The sequence below is a fragment of the Gamsiella multidivaricata genome (genome assembly GCF_025024155.1).
Source record: "Gamsiella multidivaricata strain RSA 2152 chromosome Unknown BC939scaffold_1, whole genome shotgun sequence".
Classification (NCBI taxonomy): domain Eukaryota; kingdom Fungi; phylum Mortierellomycota; class Mortierellomycetes; order Mortierellales; family Mortierellaceae; genus Gamsiella; species Gamsiella multidivaricata.
Window position 1 is genome coordinate 472,752 of NW_026251709.1, and position 24,068 is coordinate 496,819.

At 49.6% G+C, this 24,068-nt stretch overlaps 9 protein-coding genes across 9 annotated transcripts; 5 read left to right on the plus strand and 4 right to left on the minus strand.

Annotated features, from left to right (window-relative positions):
* Positions 1–851: 851 nt before the first annotated feature.
* Positions 852–1,652, minus strand: BC939DRAFT_390821 (ribosomal protein L34e-domain-containing protein; the record flags this gene model as incomplete). The annotated part of the gene is made up of 2 exons (XM_051551917.1): positions 852–1,073; positions 1,494–1,652. The coding sequence occupies 2 exons, from the start codon at positions 1,650–1,652 to the stop codon at positions 852–854; spliced, it is 381 nt and encodes a 126-aa protein (XP_051417809.1).
* A 797-nt stretch (positions 1,653–2,449) lies between these two features.
* Positions 2,450–4,455, plus strand: BC939DRAFT_524305 (uncharacterized protein). Its single transcript, XM_051561251.1, has 3 exons — positions 2,450–3,163; positions 3,526–3,743; positions 3,823–4,455. The coding sequence occupies exons 1-3, from the start codon at positions 2,682–2,684 to the stop codon at positions 4,398–4,400; spliced, it is 1,278 nt and encodes a 425-aa protein (XP_051417810.1). The 5' UTR covers positions 2,450–2,681; the 3' UTR covers positions 4,401–4,455.
* A 109-nt stretch (positions 4,456–4,564) lies between these two features.
* Positions 4,565–5,957, plus strand: BC939DRAFT_418169 (aspartate-semialdehyde dehydrogenase). Its single transcript, XM_051553031.1, has 2 exons — positions 4,565–4,954; positions 5,044–5,957. Exons 1-2 carry the CDS (start codon positions 4,672–4,674, stop codon positions 5,841–5,843), a joined length of 1,083 nt encoding a protein of 360 aa, XP_051417811.1. The 5' UTR covers positions 4,565–4,671; the 3' UTR covers positions 5,844–5,957.
* Positions 5,958–6,168: 211 nt separating this feature from the next.
* Positions 6,169–8,636, plus strand: BC939DRAFT_434039 (uncharacterized protein). Its single transcript, XM_051553317.1, has 2 exons — positions 6,169–7,230; positions 7,324–8,636. The coding sequence occupies exons 1-2, from the start codon at positions 6,406–6,408 to the stop codon at positions 8,524–8,526; spliced, it is 2,028 nt and encodes a 675-aa protein (XP_051417812.1). The 5' UTR covers positions 6,169–6,405; the 3' UTR covers positions 8,527–8,636.
* Positions 8,637–10,262, plus strand: BC939DRAFT_434041 (uncharacterized protein). The gene has a single exon (XM_051553318.1). It carries the CDS (start codon positions 8,930–8,932, stop codon positions 10,097–10,099), a length of 1,170 nt encoding a protein of 389 aa, XP_051417813.1. The 5' UTR covers positions 8,637–8,929; the 3' UTR covers positions 10,100–10,262.
* A 1,007-nt stretch (positions 10,263–11,269) lies between these two features.
* Positions 11,270–12,597, plus strand: BC939DRAFT_498075 (uncharacterized protein; the record flags this gene model as incomplete). Its single annotated transcript, XM_051559769.1, has 4 exons — positions 11,270–11,525; positions 11,647–11,750; positions 11,852–12,205; positions 12,322–12,597. 4 exons carry the CDS (start codon positions 11,270–11,272, stop codon positions 12,595–12,597), a joined length of 990 nt encoding a protein of 329 aa, XP_051417814.1.
* A 295-nt stretch (positions 12,598–12,892) lies between these two features.
* On the minus strand, positions 12,893–14,861 carry BC939DRAFT_498076 (uncharacterized protein; the record flags this gene model as incomplete). Its single annotated transcript, XM_051559770.1, has 4 exons — positions 12,893–13,099; positions 13,213–13,343; positions 14,363–14,719; positions 14,852–14,861. The coding sequence occupies 4 exons, from the start codon at positions 14,859–14,861 to the stop codon at positions 12,893–12,895; spliced, it is 705 nt and encodes a 234-aa protein (XP_051417815.1).
* Positions 14,862–14,936: 75 nt separating this feature from the next.
* Positions 14,937–18,595, minus strand: BC939DRAFT_434046 (tim-barrel domain-containing protein). The gene is made up of 4 exons (XM_051553319.1): positions 17,578–18,595; positions 17,272–17,506; positions 16,607–17,173; positions 14,937–16,517 (listed from the first exon to the last, which is right to left on the minus strand). The coding sequence occupies exons 1-4, from the start codon at positions 18,272–18,274 to the stop codon at positions 14,966–14,968; spliced, it is 3,051 nt and encodes a 1,016-aa protein (XP_051417816.1). The 5' UTR covers positions 18,275–18,595; the 3' UTR covers positions 14,937–14,965.
* A 478-nt stretch (positions 18,596–19,073) lies between these two features.
* Positions 19,074–22,024, minus strand: BC939DRAFT_405218 (tim-barrel domain-containing protein). The gene is made up of 6 exons (XM_051552821.1): positions 21,628–22,024; positions 21,322–21,556; positions 20,657–21,229; positions 20,394–20,567; positions 20,044–20,327; positions 19,074–19,761 (listed from the first exon to the last, which is right to left on the minus strand). Exons 1-6 carry the CDS (start codon positions 21,797–21,799, stop codon positions 19,088–19,090), a joined length of 2,112 nt encoding a protein of 703 aa, XP_051417817.1. The 5' UTR covers positions 21,800–22,024; the 3' UTR covers positions 19,074–19,087.
* Positions 22,025–24,068: the final 2,044 nt, after the last annotated feature.

Genomic DNA, 24,068 nt, shown 5'->3' on the forward strand with positions numbered 1-24,068 from the left:
AAAGCGTATTCCAGAATGTCATGTTTCTTCAGAAAGGAGTCGCTGCTCTCCTGATTCATGCTCGCCTTGCCGCCTACATAATTGTCATTCAAGAGGGGGGAAACGTGTTGAATCTTTAGCCATAAAGGTCAAGGTTCCCAGTATAGTCGATCCTCTCCACGCGAACGATATTATCTGTGTCGATTTGTTTTTCACATACGTGCTAATCGACCCCATTGATACTCAAGGTCCATGTGCTCTATCCGCACCTGGCGGACAGGATCGTCCATAGCGAGGAAACTTTGTAGAAAGACGTGATTCCAAGCATCCAGCGCATTGAGAATCTCCTCCGAGAAGCAATCGCTCGTTTCCCTTTCAGGCATCACTGTATGCGGTAGCGGTAGTGGCGACGTCCTATCGCTGTTATCATTATGGCAAGAACGTTGGGATGTCGTCCTTACTGGCGAGCGTGTCTTGCGAAGAGACGGTCGTCCTCGCTGGGCTCGTGGCATGGCGAGTGATCTCTCTCGCTGTTGTTGTTGAGGGGAGGAAAGGGTGTTTGGACAAAGAATACAGCGGCGTCGGCGGAAACCTAAACATGAGGGCCTGCAGATTGATGCACATGGACTTCCCCATATTGTATATCTGGGGCAGATCGATGCACTCAACACCTTCGTGTCTCGTCGCGCATGCGAATCTCCTTAGACAGCTGTTCAAAACCAATAGCAATCTAGAAGCATAATCATATTCTGCTTTCTTATTCTTTTCTTTTTCCTCTATGAATGCGCCTCCAGATGATGCTGTAATGAAATAGAAAACAATAGACAGACCAAACTGGTTTATTTGATCCTTTTTCTTGTTTTGCTGCACGTTTACTTGGAGGCCTTCTTGGCGGCCTTGGGGGCCTTGACGGGCTTAGCGTTCTTAGCCTGAGCCTTGATGACCTTCTTGACGATCTTCTGCTCCTCGATCAAGAAAGCACGAACGATTCTGTCACGGACGCAGTTGGCGCAACGAGAACCACCGTAGGCGCGGTTGACGGTCTTCTGGCGGCGCGAGATGCGAGCGTACTCGGTAGGGCGGAGAGCAGGGACCTAAGTCGATTGAAAGAATATCAAAAACGTGGTCAGATCCAACTCGATATAGCAGCAATTGATCGAACGCCTTCCGACGCCATCATCCAAGCGGCAATTGATCCGCGCACTTCGTTTCCCCCTGTTCCTAGGCGATTAGTCGAGGATATCGAATGTATACGCATAATGTTGCTGGAATGCTGGAATGCTGGATGGTACACAGTCGAGCTTTTGTCGGGGCGATTGAGCATAGACGGTAGCAAAAAAAAGTCGCAGACTTGCACCGTGAAAGTGATCCCTGATTCACAGAACCAAGTATGACATCCTTCAGCTGTTCGCCATGTGCAGCTTAGATTCCGTCTTCCTGATTCGCTCCTTGTCCATAGACTCCTGTCTCCCCAAAGTCCTTTCCGCTTTCCTCTTTCTATTCCGTCGACTTACACCGGGGAGAGCGACACCACAGTCACCGCACTTGGGGGCGGTACCGGGCTTCTTCTCATAGAGCCAAGTCAAGCGACCACCGGGGGTCTTGACGACGCGAGTCCTGTTGGACTTGGTGTTGTACGACAAACGGCGGCGGTAAGTGAGACGCTGAGCCATCTTCTAAAAGAGACGCAAATACAGCAAGAGGAATTCCTGCGTTAGCGATCTGTTTAGGTCTATTTTCGCGGTTCAGATCCTTAGATCCTTTTGTGATGGCGGCAAAGCAGCAGCCTAGGGCTGAGTGCTGATACTGTAGTAGATGGCGGTGATTGTTCGATTGTATGCTTTGCTGAAAACTTCGGTCCTTTTTATTCCTGCGTTGTCGTTCGTACCGAGGCAGATCGATCCATGGTCAAAAGAGTGTGCAAATCGATGGTTGGTACTTCAGATCCTGATCCTTGCGATGAGATGCAGGGGTTCCCCTCATACATTCAGTTCCATTGAATGTAATTGACGGACATCCCGCCAGTTTCGCTCGTTGTCGAGAGATCATAAGTGAACGAGTCGTGATCCCCAGCATGAAGCGATGATGAACTCCTCCTGCAAATATTGCGTCCAGAATAATTTTAATGGTGAATGGATTGGTTGAAACGGCGCCGGTCTCTGCTGTGATAGCGTGAGGCGATGCCGATATCGATGAATGGATGGATGGTTGCTTTGGCCATTCCCGCCATGCAATGGATGTCCCGGCTGTTGTGCCAGCAAAAATCGAATCATAATTACTTCTACAAGTTGGGGGAGAGACTGTCAAAATCTCATTGAGCACTGCTTCATATTCGGCCCTAGTCCAGTGGCTTGACCTCGCGCACGTGCGGAATTCAAATGAAACCAACCAGCCAGGAGACACTTGCCCTTGCATGGTCTTCCGCGAAGGACACGCACAGCGCCTTCCGAACGCGTTCATCCTATGTTGCCTGCTGGAAAATGGAAACGCGCTTTCATGCAGTCATGTAGTTGAGTGCTTTGGCAGAGTCGTCTCTATAAAAATGCTCCTTTTTCTTTTCAGTCTTACTTCTTGATATATTTTGTTCCCTTTATCTCCTCATTGTTCACAACTGCATCCGCATAGCTACCATCCACTCTATACCTGTATTCGCCTAATTGGATATCACTATTCGACAACAATATTCTTCCCTCACTTTCATCATGGCCTCTCCACAAGCATCGACATGCCCATTTTTTCTTCGCATACTTATCTATTTCCTCGGCGCTCTTTCCTCTTTCGCTATCGGTGTGACAACCGTATATCCTCCCTTTAACGCTGTACCACCCACAAATTCTTCACAGGTCAAGGCCTGGCTCAAGGAAATCGACCTCTCTGGTGCTCCGATTCTCAAGCTCAACCACGGATTACCTCCTACCTGTCCACCTGCTAGACGGATCGACCCTAAGGCCTGTTATTGGACATGTCAGAGCTGTGCTGCAGACGATGTAGTGATTTGCCCCGATCGCAATGTCTGGGGGCTGACATTTGACGACGGACCAACAAATGTGACCTCAGATCTGCTGGATTTCTTGCGACAGCAAAAGCTCAAGGCGACATTCTTCTTGATCGGCAGCAATGTGGTGCAGTACCCGCATATCGCCAAGGCGGAGGTAGAGCAAGGACATCATATTGCTTCACACACGTAAGATAACTTGTCACGCCCGACCTCTCACTCTCTTCATATTCGGACGTGCCTCCTTTGGAGTCCATTATAATTTTACGTGCTCTATGGAGCCCTTCAATTGCTCTCCTGAGTTGAGCTAAGCTGGATATGACGCAGGACGTGAAGAGTAGTGAGCAACATTCAGGAGAAGCTCTAAGGGTCTAATGACTGAAGAAAGAGAAGAAAGAAGCTGGATAACCATAAATTCTACTTCAGCCTGGGATGAGAAGACGGCCGTTGAGAGCAATGACGATTCAGGAGACAAGATTCTACGCGAACAAGGCCACGTTTCCACCAATGCATTTCATTTACTAACACGATCCTCCTTTATCTCAATGCAGTTGGTCCCATCACGCTCTGACTACCTTGACCAACGAGGAGATCGTCGCAGAAATGAAGTGGACAGAGAGAGCAATCGAGGATGCGACAGGATACAGGGTCAAGTACATGCGACCTCCGTACGGTGACATTGACAGCCGGGTTCGATTTGTCCTCAAAAAGTTGGGCTATGTTGTGGTTGACTGGAGCGGTGATACGTTTGATACCCAGGATTGGAGGAGTAAGAAACCGAGGATCGCACTGCATTCTTTTTTTTTTGTGCTATGGTTTATTAATAAGATAATCATTTATTGTTATAGTTCTCGCGAAACAAAAAACTCCAAGCCAGATCATTGCCACCTTCAAGCAGTCCATTAATACGTACCTCAACAACAATGTGGCCCACAGGAAAGGATTCATCTCGCTCGATCATGATCTCACAGCCCATACTATCGAAGTTGCCAAATCTGTGATTCCCTACGGTCGAGCGCATAATCTTACTATCCAATCTGTTGCTAAATGTCTTCACGACGCGATGCCCTACGCAGCCATCAATGGAGTGAGCGTTGATGATTCGCCGCATCCAGCTCCTGGTTCTCTCGGATTGAACGCCGGGGCTCGATCGAATACCTGCACAAACAGTAGCAGGAACTGGGTGGCAGCGGACAAGGCGGTCGCACATATGGCTGCAGTCAGTAGTGCCAGTGCACTGAGATCCCATGTGCAGGGTCAGCACTTCTTGGGCGCCTTGTTGCCCTGGCGCTGGAGGTTATCTGTGGAGGACGGGGATATGCAGCTGGCACGCAATATTCTAAGGTGGCTGATGGTCCTGGAAGCGGTTGCCTGGTGGGGAGTGGTTCTAGGGATGTATTTCGTCGCCAACATGGCATCGTTCTAGCACTACGACGACTCTACCCGCATGTGTTTATTTTTTGCATTTTTGTATCCTTGCCAGGGGTGGACCCTGCGGCAAATATCTGGATGGGGGAGGAGGAATGGATGTGACTGAAATTTTGTAGATATCGGTGGGTCACTGTGTGAGTCAAATTCGTTGGAAGTCCTCCTCCCCCGTTTTCCATTCAAGTTCCTGAATCTCCACTTCTCCCACTCTTTCATTCCATCACCTTCTTCTTCACTACACATACTCACTCCCACATTTATATATTACAATGACTCGTGTATTAAAGGCCGGTATCCTTGGTGCCACAGGCACAGTTGGACAGCGTTTCATCCTCTTGTTGTCTCAGCACCCTGGCTTCTCCATCCATGCCCTCGGTGCCTCCCCTCGCTCTGCAGGAAAGTCCTACATCAAGGCGACCAAGTGGAAAATGTCCCAGTCCATTCCTGCGGACGTCCGCGATATGGTTGTTCAGGCCTGCGAACCCCAGAACGAGTTTAAGGAGTGCGATGTTGTCTTTTCGGGACTCGATGCCGATGTTGCTGGCGATATCGGTATGGACACTGTCACTGTCTTTGTTAGATCTGCAAGGAAGAAGAATGGATCTGAGATCAGCGATGACTGATTTGAATTTATTCCTTAGAAATGGCATTCCTTAAGGCTGACCTGGCTCTGTTCTCTAACGCCAAGAACTACCGTACACACGAGGATGTTCCCCTGATTGTGCCCATGGCCAACTCTTCGCACTTTAATCTGCTTCCTTTCCAGCGTACTAAGCACCAGCTCTCCAAGGGATTCTTGGTCACTAACGCCAACTGTTCGACCACTGGTCTGGTGGTCCCTCTGAAGGCGCTTCAAAATGCTTTCGGTCCCTTGTCCAGAGTCGTGGTCACTACCATGCAGGCTGTTTCCGGTGCTGGATACCCTGGCGTACCATCGCTTGACATCATGGACAATGTGGTTCCATTCATTGGAGGCGAGGAATCAAAGATGGAGTGGGAGACACTTAAGATTCTCGGCGGCTTGAACCAGGAAGCCAATGGGTTTGAGTTGTTGAAGGGCACCAAGGTCTCGGCGACATGCAACCGCGTGCCAGTGATTGATGGACACACGGAGTGTGTCTCAATTGAGTTTGAGAGGCGTCCTGCTCCCTCAGTTGAGGAGGTGATCAAGGTGTTGGAGAACTACCGCACGGAAGCTCAGGAGCTCGGATGTCACTCTGCACCGGAGCAGGCAATTATTGTCAGCAGAGACGAAGACAGGCCACAGCCTCGTCTGGACAGGGAGAACGGCAATGGATACAGTGTTACGGTTGGCCGCGTGAGGGAGTGCAATGTGTTTGACATCAAGTTGACACTGCTGGTCCACAATACCATCCTGGGCGCAGCGGGATCAGGCGTGTTGCTGGCCGAACTGGCGCAGAAGCTGGGTCTCATTGTTTAAAGGTGGAAAAGAAGGATGAGGCATCGCAAAGGACGAACGAACAAGTGAAGGAAGATATTAAAGCAACTCATAGACATACCTTCATGCCAATGCGATGTTCACAGTTACCCGGGTTAATTCTCATACATGTTTTTTGAATGCTTGTTCCTGCACCCGCTCGGTTTCTGGTGGAAAGATGTTTGTCAAAAGAACGAGTGAACTCTAAAGCAGCTTAGTGCATCGTCTGAGTTGAGAGCACTTCTAGAGGGACGCACATGCACCCAAGGCCTCTGAGAACAGGGTAAATACTCTCTCTCCCCACCTTCTTGAGAGAAAAAGGAAAGCAGGGGGACCAGTGACCTCTTATTTATCTCTTGGAGTTTCCTACTCTTTCTTCTCTCCTCTCCCTTCCTTCGCTTTCCCTTTCTCTTTACATACATCCGTTCATATATCCCCGCCTGCTTAACTCTATTTACCCAGCAAACCCTGCCTTTCGTCCGTTCACTTCTCGCCCGTTATCTGTCACCACCATCCATCCACGTCCACAGTACACATCATACTCTCATTGACGCCGCATAGCATTATGGCTGCAACAATACCCACTTCCCGCCCGCCTCCACACCACCACCAGCAACCATACCCCTCCTACCGTACTATGCGGCGGCATCTCAAAGGCATCATCATCTGCACAACCCTCTTCTGCATCTTTGTGAACCTCATTATCTACCTCTCCGCCGATACTCCTGAGCCCCCTGTCCTCCAGCCCGCAGAGCCAGTCCAGCGAAGACCTGTCGTCATCCCTGAACTCTTACGAGGCGGGCGCCGGAACCCTCTCCATGCACCACTCGCAGCTGATAACTGGAAAAATGACTGGTTCCGGTCCCAGGAACTAAACCCAGAGACCTTGGGTGATCTGAAGAAGGAAGCTGCCATGGATCTGGTCTACACGTGGGTCAATGGCACGGAACCAGCCTTACAAGACATGAAGGAATATTACAAGGATCTATCGCCCTTGTTCCAGGCATTGAAGGCCTTACCCGAGGGATCGTTGAGACAGAATAATGCGGGACGGGGGAGAAATGGAGCTACAGTGGACAAGAATGCAGATCAGACCGTGAACCGATTCAGGGATATGAACGAACTCAAGTACTCACTCCGATCTGTGATAAAGTATGGAGCATCAAATATGTTTCGCAAAATCCATATCCTGACAACGGAAGTCGTCGTTGATCAGCGGACGGGCGAGAAGCGCGGGCAGGTCCCGCAGTGGTTGGACTTGGACAGAGCGAGGGATAAGGTCGACCTAATCACGCACAGCGAAATTTATGATGACAAGGAGCATTTACCGAGCTTCAACAGCCTGTCGATCGAGAGTCAAATGCACCATGTCCGGGGCCTAACTGATATTGTAGGTGGCAGAGTGAACGGTTTCATGACTATGTCTCTACCTAAACCTCAAGAGCTGTATCTCTGACCTGAATCCATTTTTTATTCCTCGCAGTTTGTTTACCTCAACGACGATATGTTCTTTGGAATGCCTGTCGATATTGCGGACTTCTGGACACCACTCTATGGCTTCGTCTTCCGAATGGATCCACTCACAAAGATCCCACCGCACCCACCAAAGCCTCTCGAGAACACAGCTGTCGTGGGTGAATGGCAATCCCTTCAGTACACCAATTCGATCTTGGCGAAGCAGTTTGGAGCCCGCCATCGTGTCTACATTGCCCACATCCCTCACGTTCTCAGCGTGCCACTCATGGAAGAGATTCAGGCGACTTGGCCCGAAGAATTCAACAAGACGAGCTCACATCGATTCCGAGGCGAAGGATTCGCACATGAGATCCAAGTCTCGTATCTATTGTCGCATTACACAATGGAGCGACTTCGGGAGACTCAGTTGACATCGTGGTGGAGGTACCGACTAGACAAGAATCAGGATGGGCTGCTGGACTGGGAGGAGCGGGAGGAGCTGATCCGGATGGTGAGGCATTATGATAACTTGCAGGCTGAAAATCAAAAAGTGATGCCAGACTTGGTCAAGAGGACATTTGTAAGCGGCCTTAAGGATCATGATAGGCGGCTGGAGAACGTGGGGATCTCGTGGACTAACCGGACGACTTATTTCTTGACGGGAATGGATGAGTACCCCTTCATGCTGGCGTATGGCGACCTAACAAAGAGCTCAAGGCATCAGTTCACCAAGCCCTACTTGATTCAGCAGTACCAGAGGAAATGCAAGTTCGAGATTGATTTTTGTCTGGGGCCTGAGTTCAGGAACAGCAGTATCCCGTTCGTAGATGCCATGACCGGAAAGGGATCTGTTTTTGAGCGGTTGGCGTTCACAGAGTTCCATTGCGGGGATTGTTTACTCCATATCGTGCGTCAGTCAAGTCCGAACCCCGGAATGAGCGCACTAATGCCTCTGGATCAGAACTCGAAGGCCTATGGGGAGGTACTGAGGGACCTGGCAAAGTACAACTATGTGGTCGGGCACTCTGCTTTTTCGTTTCTCCAGCTCAAGTCTGGAATGCAGGCGGAGAGTGCGCTCAATACGCTGATGCGGCAGTGGGAGAAGCAGGCGTTCTTTTGTATCAATGATGATGTACAGGACAATCCGTTGATCATTGAGAGGGTCAAGAAGTTCTTCTCAAACTTCTTGAATCTTCGGTTTCCAGAGCCTTCGCCGTACGAGAAGGAGTGATTCTGAGGACCAGCTTTAGCTCCATTGGCCTGCATATCCGTATAAAGTACTGGCTGTAAAGATAAAAAGTGCTACAAACGGCTGATAATGTACATCTTCTCCCTCCATTGGTGTGGATTGCTCGAAGCCTTGAACCTCAAAAAAAATTAAATCCCTCATACATATTTGCGGTTCAACAAAACAAAAAGTAGAGCAGATCAAGCCGATGCGAGAAATCAACTTCCTGATCCTCAGTTCCTCATTTCTTTCACTCATTCGCCAAGTCATTTCATTTTTTTTTCTACTGGTGAAAAAAAAAAAAAAAAAAAAAGGACCGATAAGCTCAGGAACAAGGGTCCTCTTTTTCAGGAACAAGAGTCCCATTTTTCAGGAACACTATTTTTTCAAGTGACGCAATAACGGAATGCCAGGAATCACAGCGTCTGTGCCAGCTGGGGTGCAGGGACTCCCTCAACCCAGCGACAACTTTTCCCGCAGGTTCCGCAACAGGGGTCCGTTGATTCTCCGTCAGATCATCGATCCAAAAGTACTGAATCAATGGGCCCAGGATCCAGAGCATGTTGCCCAGGCCCTGAATAACAGTGTCCAGGAACAGAAGCAGAAAGAGGAGGGGTTTGACGCCGCAGTGTCTTTGCTGTCGATCACAGAGTCGGAGACTCTCCGTGAACCGCTGCTGCCGGTTATGGTTGCCGAGGACACCAAGAACTTCATGGACAACCCGCAGTTTACCAAGAAGATAGCCATGACCGCCCGCGAGATCGTTACCCGAGTGCTTGTGCGTCCATCGTCCTCGATCTCATGCGATGCAGGGTCTGATATCTATGCGGACAACAACAGCACCAAAGAGACTAGCGCACAGACAGCTGTAACAACAACATCCTCAGTATGCATTTGTCCTCTCTGCGAGAACAACCACGCTTTAGACTCAGACTCGGACTTGGACCCACATGATTCGTTTATCCGCTTCTACTACCGCGGCCACGTCCCGCCGTCCCTCTACACTGCCCTCCAGATCCCCGCCCTCCTCGATTCCCTCTCTCTACCCTCGGACACTACTCCTTTCGCCAGCGCACCAAACAAATCTCTTATGCGGATCTGGATCTCTCTCGCTGGCGCGACGACCCCATTGCACTACGACCGTTGCCACGGGATCCTTATGCAGTTGGTCGGTCGAAAACGCTTCGTCGTGTTCTCGCATGAGGATACCAATAACCTTTACGCCTACGACAGCATCGCCGGGCCAGGACATGCGAGTAAAGTGCGTGGATTGGGACATTGCTTCCCCTTTGTCTCTTCCTCTTCAGATAAGGCACAAGAGCTCTACCAGCAGCAGCAGCAGCAGCAGCAGGAGAGGAAGCATTTGGACGAAAATCTGTCAGAGGTGCTGGAACGATGGCCAAAGATCAAGTACACGGATCCGTGGGTGATTGATTTGGAGCCTGGTGATGCGTTGTACACCCCACCGGGGTTCTGGCATGAGGTGACGAGTGTCGATAACTCGATTAGTATCACGGTGCCCTGGGATATGGACGCGAGCGAGCTGGAGCATGTTCCCAGGCATATGGCCTTCTGAAATAGACTTTATCATTACATCTAGAGCAGGATTATAGAATATAGACTCATAGAGCATAGAGAAGCAATATTTGGAGATTTATACCCATTGAAGAAATCCATAACATGGCATGAAACTCGTCTGCAGGCGTTTCTCGACGTGGGAGGTTCTACAACCTTTCGATGTCAGGGTTCATGACAGTAATCGGTCAATCAAGGAATAGTTGTCCACCATCTTTCAGTACTTCAGTGGCCATGTGAGCGGATACGATAGATGATTCATCTTCGTTCTATTGTTTCATAAAGCCCCTTCAGGCAACAACATAAGAGAATGAGGCCCGGTCCACACTTGCCATCTCCAAGATACTTGCTGAAATTATGCATTCCTCCCGCAAAGAGCAAGTCTATTGTATTCGCGTCCCCAGGTCAAGCGCGTTTTAGACTACTGTCGTTTCCGAGAATTGATCGTGGTCAGATTGGTTCAGGGAAGTATCCAGCGATGATTGTGCGCCTCAATCGAGCCATAGAATCAAGGAGCATTCATTAGAAACTCTTGGAACAGTTGAGAAACCAAATGAGCAAGGATTGCGAAGACATTCTTCATCCCTATCCCGTTTTGTTAATGAATACCGTCGCTTATAGCCTGGAAACGTCGGAGGTAGTTAGATATGCAAATTACAGATCCGATTCACCAAAAAAAAAAAAAAAAATCGCATCGCGAACAAGCTCGCTGAGCATATTCGACCCTATATGTCATCGTTCTCAACCTGCCATACGCCTATATGTATTTTCATATCCGTGTAAACCTCCTCCCCCCCTCTTTCCTGCCAAGAAAGAGAGTTTCCTCCCCTATGGATGCCGCCCAAAATGTGCGGATGCATCTTTGTGCCTGGAATTTGCCACCAATGTAATCCGTTCGAACGACTACGCCCAAATGTGTTTTGGATATTCCTCCAATATCATTGGCAATCCAAAAATGTCCGGGGGACTGCTGAATCCAAAAAGTAAACAGCGCTTTTTTTTTTTTTTTTTTTTTTTTTGTTAGCAGTGCCCTGTTCCTGCTGTGTCGCATATCTCTCTGTATCTCTACAACAAACAAAACCGTTTCCTCCTTCCCACCTCCTCCATTGCCTACCCTATTTCCCTTTCCCCCTTTCCCTCGCTCTTTTCACATTCATACACTTTCAACAAGATGGTCAAACCATTGGGCTTGCCGAGGGACTCTCTCGAACGTCGACGCGGCGGTCGTGGTGGACCAGCACCTCGTCGCGACCGTATGGAGAGCGGTGAGCGGGTAGCCAATCGCATGAAAAACGACTATAACAGTCAATTCAAGAACAAGGGCTCGAACAAGTCAGGATCCACTGGAGGACGTGTAGAGAAGAAGAAGAAGGGGTTCAACCCGATGGCGAAGGCGCATATGGGATCGGATGCTTATAAAGGACATGGTACGGTGTGATGCAGTGAATCAATGTTTGGTCTCTTTGTTTTTATTTTGGGATAGATAGGTCTCAAAGTGGAGAAGGATTCGCGTTGAAAAGTCTGTGTGCTTTTTATTATAATATCTAGCTAAGAAACTGAAGGCAGAGCTGATTCACAAGGCCAAGGTCAAGAAGGATTTCGCCAAGGTGTTGAAGAAGGAAGAGGAGAATACCCCAGAGTTCTACAAGAAGGTAAGCTACCATTGCTCAAAATTAATTGGAAAAAAAGGCGCTCAGCTATCATGCTAAGAGCAAATGATGATTAAATCTCCCATCTTTTTACTCCGACATAGATCTTTGGCGAAAAGACAATTGACAACGAGGGAAACGTTATCGCATACAAGAACGATGACGCTCCAGAAGCCGAGGATGATGCCGAAGAAATGAGTGGAAGCAGCGATGACGAGGATATGCAGGGATTAGGATCTGACGAGGATGAGGAGGACGAAAATGAGGAAGATGAGGTGGAATCTGAAGAAGAGAAGCAATCCAAAAAATCAAAGAAGGGAGTGGCATCAACATCCGCAACAGCGAAACCCGGAAAACAGGAAGACGGCAGTTTTGTGCGCGCACCTAAGCCAAACCCCTTCAAAGCTGCGATTGAGAAGCGTGAGGCCGAGAAGAAGGCCATTCAGGAAGCCCGAGAGGTGAGTTGTGTCCCAAACTGGCATCCTCAAGTTGTTCGAGGAAGGAGGAAAAAAAAAAGATCGTGATAGAGCATCGGTGCTAACATATGGATTTCATGTTCGTCGGTTGTCGATAGCGCGTACAACGTGAGAGGGCTCTGGCCAAGAAGGGCCGAGATGCATACTACGCAAACCGTGAAAAGACAACGAAGAAGATGCGTGAAAAGACACCCAGCGGACAACCCGTCCTTGCCAACCAGATTAAGATGATGCTCGGCAAGATCAAAGAGGATGTCAAGGAGAACACAACGCGCGCACCGGTTCAGAGATGGGGTGGACGTGGCGGTCGCAAATCTGCGGGACGCGGAACTGCTAGGGGTGCCAAGAAAGGGACTTCGAGTGCACATCGTTGAGCATGGACAGACATTATACATCAAACATCCGGAAGCAACATATGGGCTGTATTATACGATAGCGTCTTCTTACTATTAAACAACTCTATTGCATTATCGATACGTTGATGGTCGCGCGTATTCTGAGCGCGCCTGGTATATGTGAACAGAAGCTTGTGATCGATTATCTGTGGAGCATCTCTGTTACCTCGACCCTTCGCTCCACATCCTCTACATTAGGTTCATAAAGCGCCCCTGCGTTCTCTACCAATTCTCTGTTCCATTCGGATACTCGCTTTTTCTGGAACAGGGTCAGTCACTCAAACCGTGGCCGGACATCGCCTGCGCGTCGCCCGTTGCCCTGAGTCTTGGCCAGCTTGCTATGGCCACCGAATGGAAATCGGGATGCTAGATTCTCCTTAGCCCTCTTCCTGAGTAACTCCTCTGAGGATTCTCGAATAAATTTGATGGAGACATGCATCAACTTGGGGGCCAGGCCCTTGATCGTATTTCTCGTGCGAAACTGTGGAGAAAGTCGGGCCACCCATACGATGCCTTGTGGGGTCATTTTCACATGATTCGTCGTCCCCAGACTCAGTCGTTTCAAGTCGCAGAGCCACGTCAAAAGACATAGACCTGCTCGAACTTTAGACTCAGCCCAGAGTGGTAGATGGTGAACTTCTGAAGCTTTGGATAACACGCGGAAATGTAGTCGAAGATAATTCGGTTCGACATGAAGATCTTTTTGGGATCGGCCTTTTGTCGGCCTATGATGTCGATGTCGGAGTGTTCCGTGGTTGCTGCTGCGGCGGCTGCATTAGGTTGTCATTTTGCAGGTCGGTTGCGCTGCGCACTAGCAAGGCCCTGCGCTGGGGCTCGGAGTCTATTGGTGTGTTCGTGCAGCTTTAGGCTGGGTTCACTAAGGGCTCGGACTGTCCCGCGTGGGTGGCGAGGCTATCGACCCATTTCGTCATCACATCCGTCCTATGGTTTGAGGGATAGAAAGTGCATGATGATCGTCTTGGTTAAGTGCTTTATCTCGACGCGAATGATAGAGCGATTCGGTGGGCGGACACTGTCTAGTAAGGGGTCACAAGAACGCGCGTCCGCTGTCGGCACCCCAGATACACCATCCACTCGAAATCGGTGTTGTCTCCAGCGCAACGCTAGCAAAAGTGAGATTGTCGACTCCAGATGTGGATAGTGTATAGCCATCCATTTCCTCAGCTCTGTAGACAAGAAAACTTTGATACTGCATGCCGATAAGTTTCAGCTCCCTTAGATCTGGACAGTGACAGAGGATTCGCTCCAGCGTAGCCATGGCTAACAGCATATCCTTCAGACCAACCTCTGGAGCTTCGGGCGGGAAAGGAGTACCGAAGATGGCTTGAGCATTAATAGGAGGTGTACAATCAGATATGTGGCGTCCATGGTTGGGTATAGGTCGTGATTACTCGACTTCAAGGAAAATCAGACGAAGTTCGGGAGTACGCACAGCAGGTGCTCGACACAATAGGTCTTTTGGGTGGCCTTTTGCAGCTGGCTCTCGGCGATACATGACCGCAGTGGAGGAAGCAGCGGGAAAAGCTAATTTTTGAGATCACTGAAGGTGCTGACGACGAGCTTCTGTAGAAAGATTCCAATAATGATACATACGTGAGAAGACAACATTTAATTCCTTTTCTGACGATCTTTTTGAAGCATTCTTCAATATCCGGCGTCGCTGACTCTGTAGTCCCAGCCTCGGCTGCAAAGGGTCGCTTGCCGTGAGCTGCAGTGTCCTTACCAATCGATCGTATGCCTTCTGATTGCTGGACCTCTACTTTAGAATCCTTAAAAAGAACTGAGCCCCAACTCAGACGACAACTCATCATCTTATAGACCCATACTGTCCGGAGTCGGCGGAAGTGAATAGCAGTTGCGTCTCGCTGTTTGATGGCGAAATAAGTATAGTGGATGATAGTGTACTGAGGAAGTATCACCAAGATGTACTTCAGTATTTCGGGAGTAGCAAGTGGGTTTAGGTTTAACGCCAACGGTGCAGTCGACATGGCAGAGATCGGTGTTGGCGCTGTAGGGTGGTTGTTGGTACTCAGTTGCGGAGGAAATCCGGTCTTGCGAAGGCTGAGCTGCTTCACGGCGTCTTTGGTGAAGAGAGTGAGAAAATTAGCGGGCTGATGCAGATATGCATGTCTTTTATGGCAGCCCCAGCTCCAGTCCGATTTTCGCCTGGCCAGCCATCGTTCTGGACATTTGGATTATTTGGATTATATACGTGAATGCATGTTTGTTATCTACTCTGGTGCATACGAGCACCTCAAAAGAAACCACTTTGAACCAGAACTGAGGAATTGATGTGCATGAATACGAATATATTTCATGGATACAACTACTTGATCTGCTTCTCCTTCTCGGCTTTTTGGGCAAGCCGCATCGCTAATTGATGCCATTGGTCCCACAAGTCTTGTGCCACCTCGGCCGTGTCCTCCACGGCTTCCACTGGGAACGTAACCCGATCGCCCATACTCTCCTTGGATGGACCACCAGGAAAACATCCATTGCCGAGACACGTTCGTTGCGCCTGCCATTTCGCTTCTTCTTGCAATGATGCCGCCGCGTACGCCCGGTAATCCAGCTCAATGCCATTCTCCAATGCCTGAACAAGGTAATCGATAAAGATCCGCCATCGCGGGTAATAGAACTCCTTGGCAATTCCTGCCCATTCCTTAGACGCATAGTTCGACAGTGACGTTTGACCATTCGGACCCCACCATGTAACCTGCGTCCGAGCCTGCTGCTCCAAATAGTCCGCGTAGAGGTTCATGTCATCCAGAGTCCTGTTTCGGGTGTATGTAGGGACCGTTGAATCGACGACTCGGGCAGAGATACGAGCATCTCGAATCCATGGTCCTAGCATGAAATGAGAGTGCGTTGCCAATATCCTATCCGTATCCAAGATCGCCTCCAACACGAGCTTACCCCAAGATCTTGTCAGCTCTAGATCCTTGGATCTATAAGCATCAACAAGTTCATGGTGCAGACCAGGCAGCACGACTGCAGCCATGATCTCGCGAGTCACGTCCACGAGATCGTATTGGAAACTAGATACGTTCAAAGGAAGGTCGGACAACTTTGGGAGCGCTGTCGATTTGAGATTTGTAGGCCGATAGGTGTATGACTGTGGATCGTCAGAGTTCAATAGCGTGAGCCATGAGGCCATGATCTGATAGCTGCTTCCACGGTCAGGGCGTCCACTTTTCTGCTGGGAACCTCGGATTCGGCTTGTAAAGGACGCTGTGGGGGTAGAAACGAAGGCCCTCTTCTCGATCCTTGGTGCTTCCTTAATCAGCATACCGCTGGTTATCCTTAAGACTTGCTCGATCGAGTTCTGGATCACACCAGGACCTCGTCTCCTCATTGATTCCACCGTCTCAGTCGACTGCACAAGCTGGCCCCAGGATTGAACTACCTTGGTCTGATTATACCAAACTAACGATGACATAAAACCTCCGTAATCCATGTCGAGTGAGGGAGTGACATCCAGCCTCGACTTAGACTGCGACATTTGCCCGTTGCGGATGTCCCATACGGTTTGTGAAAGTGTGGTCCATGCCTCAAGAACCGCGTCCGAGGTCTGGTTAGGTCCATAGCGGCGCTTCAGATATGCCTCGAGGTGCTTTTGGCCGTCCAGTGGAGGTTGACTTAATTCTTGACCGGCAGGTTTGATGTTGTCATTCGTAGTAGATGGGTACGTAGCTTCAACAGACTCCCAAGGAATGTCGAGGATGAGTTGGTAGAGGTATTCGTTGTTGTTGATGCCCTCCATCGTAATCCCCATACCGCGCATCGCCTTGGCGGGTTCCTGATATCCTTTGAAGGGTTCCGTGAGAAGCGTCGGCAGCGTGCCGTAGAGAGCCTGGCCACCACCAAAGTTGTTCAGCCTACGGCAATCAAGGGCATCCACGTTAGTACATTTGTCCATACTAAACCAACCGCTAGCCATCGCAAGGACGAACACACATAGACTTACATGCTCCAACCCCAATCGATGCCAAAGAACCCCTGTGTTACATTCCAGAGGGGTGCCACGTCCGAGTACAGATCGATCACAAACGCATCTCGTCCGTCGTTCACCGTCCGGATCCCATCAAAAAATGCCTTAATTTCCTGCTCATGCCAGAGATCTCGGTTCAACAGGAACCAGGACTGCATGGTCCAAACTGCATTTGGGTCGGCACTCTTTAAAGCTCCCATAACACCACTGGTGATCTGTTTCAAGCACTCGATTTCCATGCACACTGGATGCAGCTCATTATACAAATCCAGAAGATAGTAATTCTTGTTGCCTTTGTAACTGAGACCCTGCTGAACATAGAGTGCGCTCTGAGTCTGCAAGAATTGCTGAGTCAAATTGGCGAAAAGCGGCTCCGTTGAGGCGACAAAGGTGACGCGGGAAAATGTGTCGCCTATAGAGTTCCAATCCGAGGCGTTTTGGAACTTGACGTCAGGAAATTTTTTGGTGAGCTCCCTAGGAACGAAACCGTTAAAGGACGGCAGTACGGCCGTGATATTGAAGTCGTCCATCCTACCCATAATGCTAGAAACGGATCGCATGAGCAGTGCAAAGGCTGGTTATTTTGGTGAAATAAAGATAATGGCTACTTAAAAAGATCGCTTACAGATATATGAACGTACTGTCCCTGCAGCTCCCATTGACTGTCGATCCAATCATTCTTGTACTGTGTATCATTCGGGAAGCCCCATGAGCCTTGAATATTGCCCATACGTTGCCAAGGCATGTATGCTGGCCCAGCAAAGAATCCATTGAGCTCCTCTCGTGTCAAGCCCAGGTTTTCGTACATTTGTCGGAAGACATACTCCTGTCCAACCATCGCCAACGCCATATTGATGCCATTTAGGAACATCCAGTCTACAGAAGAATACGCGCACTGGTTAGATAATGGCTATACGGCGTAACAAATGCAAAGGAATGCCACCTACCAAGCTCCCGCTCCCATCGTGTCCAGTCCCAGAACACAAACGAGTATCCGAACGTAACTACGTTCATGTAGTATCGCCATGGCACAAAGCTCGCCCTGATGATTCCCTTGGCCGTATCGATTACTGGAGGCACTGTTGGCATGTCACTGAACCTATCGCCGCTCCATGACATCTCGACCTGACAGATGTTTCGGATGTAGTAGTTCAGTCCTGCGCCTAAACCTGACAAAGTGGCCCCCTCGATCACGACGCTGACCCCATCACTCCCGTTTGAGATCCTGAAGGTGTCGTGTATGTTGGTCGAGGACGCAGGCACGAGGTCTGGTTTGAGGGAAAACACGAAGTGATCATGGTATTGCACCGGCAAGAGTCGCTTCACAAGCGCATAAATTGGGTCCTCCGGCAGTGTGGCACGCTTGAATACGGCCTTAGTGAGTATTGCGGCAGCCGTATCGACTTTTGGTTTGGTCAACGTGGGCCTTGTGGGCACTGTATGAGGCGCGCATGACGTTGGTGGTAACCGCCGGCGTGTCGGTACAGCGTGAGCACGGCCGATGCTGTTGTTTGAAGAGCAAGTAAGGCATATTGACAGGGAGGCGATCAACAAGAGCGAGAAGAATTTCCGAGTCCTGCGGGGTGACCTCTTCGAGCGAATCGAGGCTGTATCGGCATGGTGCTCCGTCCAGGAATTGGTCATTTTGTGAAGTTTACTGAAGATGCGGGCGCTGTATGTCTGTGTGCTGGTGCTGCAGATGGTGGGGCGGTTAGTGTGCTGCTTCGGACAGGCGGTGGGATCCGGGTGGGTGAAGTGTGGGAGAGACGGATGGAGAAACAGGGAAAAGGAGAAGAAAGGAAGGAAGAAGAGGGCTGGTTTAGTCAGTTTGGCCAGGTGTAGAGTAGATTAGATTGCATGTAGCAAACAAGCGGGGTTGCAATCGGAGGCGGGGGCGAGGGCGTAGACACTGACGGCCATTCCCAGGGCGAAAGAGCATAGGAAGAGCATAGGAAGAAATAACGGTCGGAATTGTCGGTAAAAAATAATTGGCAAGAGCAACCATTCATCGTTAGAGTTCATCCACACGATGGAAAACGATTGCCGTCGACTAATAGAGCCCAAGGGCTGCACAACAGTACACAAGCCAAAATTTCTGTCTGAAAGTAGACTACCTGCTGTTGTCGAATGGGGGACAAGAGGATGAAAGCATGCGACTGAGCCCATGCTACGATGCGTTGTAGTACTGTAGTCTATTTGGTCACTCTAGAGTACATGTACAGTACATGTACAGCGAAACCTTTACAAAGTCTCACTTTCTTCGCTTACTTGTGAAGTGAGAGGGGACGAAGCTGCCTCGCTCACTTGCAGCTCCCAATTTTATACGCTCGCTCTTTCGTCTAGTCTTTTTTCGGTTTCAATCACCTTACTTAATGTGTAAGTCGCGGTTTGAGGTGCTCGTCTGAGGTGCTTCTCAATACTAGCCCACCCACTGAATGCGTATCATCATCTTCTCCCTCAGGCCTTTTTGTCAGCCTTTTCTGCAAGCCGTGCGGCGATCTTGTTCCATCGATCCCACAGATCCTGCGCTACTATTACAGTATCCTCCACGGGCTCCAGTGCAAACGTGTGCTTTGAAGAGCACCTGCTACCGTGACTACTGCCCAAACAGGTCGTCTGCTTCAGCCAAACACTCTCCACCTTGAGCGAATCTGCCAAGTATGCCTTGTAGTCCAGCTGTCGACCCTTCTGCGCGGCAGTCACCAGTCGGTCCACAAAAATCTTCCAGCGCGGGTAGTAAAATTCCTTCACAAGTCCACTCCATTGCTTTCCCGCATAATCCGCAAGACCCTGTTGTCCAGCAGGAACCCACCATGTAATCTGGTTGCGCGCACTGTGTTCCACGTAGTTCTGGTACCGGCTGGATGTCGAGCTCGAGGCAGTCTTGGCAGCGAGGCGCGCGTCACGGATCCAGGGACCGAGCATGAAATGCGTATGTGTGCCAAGGATGCGGTCCGTGTCCTTGATCGCTTCGAGGATTAGACGGCCCCAGTACCGCGTACGAGCAAGGTCCTTGGCCTTGTATGCGTCCACGAGTTCATGGTGCAGACCTGGGATCACGATCGCGGCCATGATCTCGCGGGTCACATCTACGAGATCGTAGCGGAAACTAGACACGTTCAGCGGGAGTTCTGATTCCTTGGGTAATGGGTCGGCGCGCTTGAGAAGAGTCACATATGTGGAATCTGTGGATGGACCGGTGTATCTCTCACTGCTCGTGTCTGGGGTTCTTTGGCCGATGGTGTTGAGGATTGCGTCGCGAATCCTGTTCGAGAAAGCTTTCGACAAGGCCGCTTTGCGTTCATTAAGATCTAGGGGTATCGAGGTTAACGTCTCGCCACTGTGGTCCGTAGGCTCGAGACTAGCCCTACCGCTGACAGTCTTAAGCGCCTGCCCATGTCGACGTCTCCTACGCGAGGTCTCCGTCTCAGTCGACTGAACAAATTGGGTCCATGCACGTACAACCTTGGCCTGGTTATAGTCGAAAATAGTCGGCAGGAAGCCGGTACGGTTCATCTCCAAAGCTGGGGTGAGATCCAAGTACGACTTTGGCTGGGCAAAATGGTCTCTGCTACAGTCCCATACGGTTTGTGAAAGTGTGGTCCATGCCTCAAGAACCGCGTCCGAGGTCTGGTTAGGTCCATAGCGGCGCTTCAGATATGCCTCGAGGTGCTTTTGGCCGTCCAGTGGAGGTTGACTTAATTCTTGACCGGCAGGTTTGATGTTGTCATTCGTAGTAGATGGGTACGTAGCTTCAACAGACTCCCAAGGAATGTCGAGGATGAGTTGGTAGAGGTATTCGTTGTTGTTGATGCCCTCCATCGTAATCCCCATACCGCGCATCGCCTTGGCGGGTTCCTGATATCCTTTGAAGGGTTCCGTGAGAAGCGTCGGCAGCGTGCCGTAGAGAGCCTGGCCACCACCAAAGTTGTTCAGCCTACGGCAATCAAGGGCATCCACGTTAGTACATTTGTCCATACTAAACCAACCGCTAGCCATCGCAAGGACGAACACACATAGACTTACATGCTCCAACCCCAATCGATGCCAAAGAACCCCTGTGTTACATTCCAGAGGGGTGCCACGTCCGAGTACAGATCGATCACAAACGCATCTCGTCCGTCGTTCACCGTCCGGATCCCATCAAAAAATGCCTTAATTTCCTGCTCGTGCCAGATATCCTCCACCACAGGAAGCATGAACCAGGACTGCATGGCCCAAATGGCCTTGGGATCTGCGGCCTTGAGCGCCTTCATTACTTCGCTGGTTAACTGCTTCAAGCATTCGGTTTCCATGCACACCGGATGCATCTCGTTGAACAGGTCCAAGAGATAGAACTGGTTGTCAGCGTTTGACTCAAGACCCTTTTGATGATAGAGCGATTGTTGAGTCTGAAGAAATCGCTTGGTCATACTGGCAAAGAAGGGGTCTGCTGAGGAGATGAAGGTGTTGCGAGAGTATGGGTCCTCCAAGAAGCCCCATTGTGAAGACTGGTTAAACTTGACGTCAGGGAACTTTTTGGTGAGCTCCCGAGGCACGAAACCGTTGAAAGCTGGCAACACAGCCGTGATGTTGAGGTCGTTCATTCTGCTCATAACACTACAGTCAACAGTCAACATACAATTTTAGAATGGATCATTCCCATGGTGACAAAAAAAAAAAAAAGTTTGCAACTGGGGATCTTAACTTACTGTCCTTGCAGCTCCCACTGACTGTCGATCCAATCATTCTTGTACTGTGTATCATTCGGGAAGCCCCATGAGCCTTGAATATTGCCCATACGTTGCCAAGGCATGTATGCTGGCCCAGCAAAGAATCCATTGAGCTCCTCTCGTGTCAAGCCCAGGTTTTCGTACATTTGTCGGAAGACATACTCCTGTCCAACCATCGCCAACGCCATATTGATGCCATTTAGGAACATCCAGTCTACAGAAGAATACGCGCACTGGTTAGATAATGGCTATACGGCGTAACAAATGCAAAGGAATGCCACCTACCAAGCTCCCGCTCCCATCGTGTCCAGTCCCAGAACACAAACGAGTATCCGAACGTAACTACGTTCATGTAGTATCGCCATGGCACAAAGCTCGCCCTGATGATTCCCTTGGCCGTATCGATTACTGGAGGCACTGTTGGCATGTCACTGAACCTATCGCCGCTCCATGACATCTCGACCTGACAGATGTTTCGGATGTAGTAGTTCAGTCCTGCGCCTAAACCTGACAAAGTGGCCCCCTCGATCACGACGCTGACCCCATCACTCCCGTTTGAGATCCTGAAGGTGTCGTGTATGTTGGTCGAGGACGCAGGCACGAGGTCTGGTTTGAGGGAAAACACGAAGTGATCATGGTATTGCACCGGCAAGAGTCGCTTCACAAGCGCGTAGATCGGGTCTTCTGGCGCTACTGCGCGCTTGTAAACAGGTACCGACTGTCGATACGCGGGCGTTGCTTGAACATAACCGATACTGCTGGTGTATAGTGATGTCAAACAGATAAAAAGTAAGGTAGCCAAGAGGAGCAAGAGCAATTTGCGCGTCGTGGTGGATGACTGCCTCGGTTGGGCTGGAATCATGCTGTGATACTGCGATATTATGATGGCTAAAGAATGAAAAAGAAACCAAGCGAATCGTCAGGATTACTACTGTTGTCTCGAGTGGATAAACTGCGTGGAGATATGGGCACAGTCGATGATGACGGTACAAGGCGTAGTAGCAGTGAAAATGGATATTATAGAGTGAAGAACGTAGACTAAGATGGTCCAACAACGGAACCGCTCGAAGGCGTAGTACCATCATTCATTCTCCCAGCGTGTATATACTAGATAGTCACTTGCCGCCATCTTTGGACCTCTCCTATGCCCTCCCCACAACGCACAGTCATCTTCAGGGTGAAACTAACCGCCTTTTTTTTTTTTTTTTTTTTTTTTTTTAGCTTTGTGTCCCAGATACTGTCACTCAAATCGGAGATTACGATGGTGACGAGCAAAGGGGACAGAAACTGGGGCCAGTGGTATGATATATTCATTTTGGAGGAATTTGCTAAGATCGCGAAGGTTCGCATGGATTACTTGCTATTGTCACACGACCAGGTCCTTGAATTTGTCTCCGGAAGAAAACGTCGATGATGTTCTGGTGTTCTGGTAAAAGAGGGAGACGATGGCGAACTGCAGCTAATAGCTCTTCTTCCGTATGACGAAGCGTCGCTGCCCCCCTTTTATACGATCTTTCGTCCCTTGGCGCTAGTAGGTTCTCGCGGTACAAGATTTGCAGGGCGCCCTGGTATGTAAGCATACGTGCGCACATAGAAAGGATGGGATGACAAGGCAAGCAATCGCGCCTGCCAGAGCCCAAGAAGATCTATCCTTCTATCCTTCTATCCTGTTTTTCTGTAGCCTTGCCATCGCGTGCACTCATTTGTTATGTTGATGGGGTCACAACGCCGAAGGCAATGCGCATGCACAACATCTGTTATCGATCGAAGATCGTCCTGGTCCGCATTCTAATCCGCAAATCCATTCCCTAGGCTATTTGCGGCATCAGATGTTGCTGTAAGAGGGACTAAAAAGTTTCTCTCCGGAAGTCCACATCCGAACAGGATCTTTGTGCCCTAAACAAAGATGTCCTTTGCAGCAGCTATTATCTTTGCGCAGTCGACGAGTTTTGCAGTGAACTTGATATGCGTTTACTTCTCATTGCCGCGTATTCTTCCAATCCCTTGCTATATTTATCGTGATAAGAACTCAAGATGGGCGTGCGTAAGATTAGAAACTTTAAGATCCAGGACTGAAGGACGGGGCTTGGACAAGAGAGCGCCGTTCCTGGAGTTAGTCCAAGGACAATGTTTGAAAAACGAAGTCGCGTTACATTAGCGGTTTGTGGGCATTATGAAAGACCGTGTTCATGGACAGTCCGTTTGGCAACACATTTCGGTACTCAGCTTCCCCGCGTGTCAGACTAAATAAGCTTGAGACTTTTTACAATAATGAATAATGGTGACGAAAATGATGTTCAATGGGGTTGGAAGCCTAACCGCGTCGTATCTGGTGGATGAAGAAGCAGCCGCAGCTTGGTTTCGGTCAGTGCTCCGCTACTTTAAACGAGTTACAAGCTCCATTTAAATATCCAGTAACGGTTCATGTTGGCATTCAATGTGCCAACCTCGCCGTCCAGTCCAGTATCTTCTTGAGTTCATTCGTTTTCAGGATTTAAGAGTACTGAAAAACACAAGTAGGTTCATTACATGACAAACTATGCCTCATGTTTCATCCTAATATTAACATGTCCCTTCTCCTTGGACGCTTCATGGACGATCGCAGATTATGTCTAAGCGAAGCAAAAATCGTTGCTTTATGACAGGGCGGTAATTCAATCATGACAACACCCAGACGGTTCTGATCTGATCAAGTACACCTTATTGGAGTCCACATCAGTGCTTAC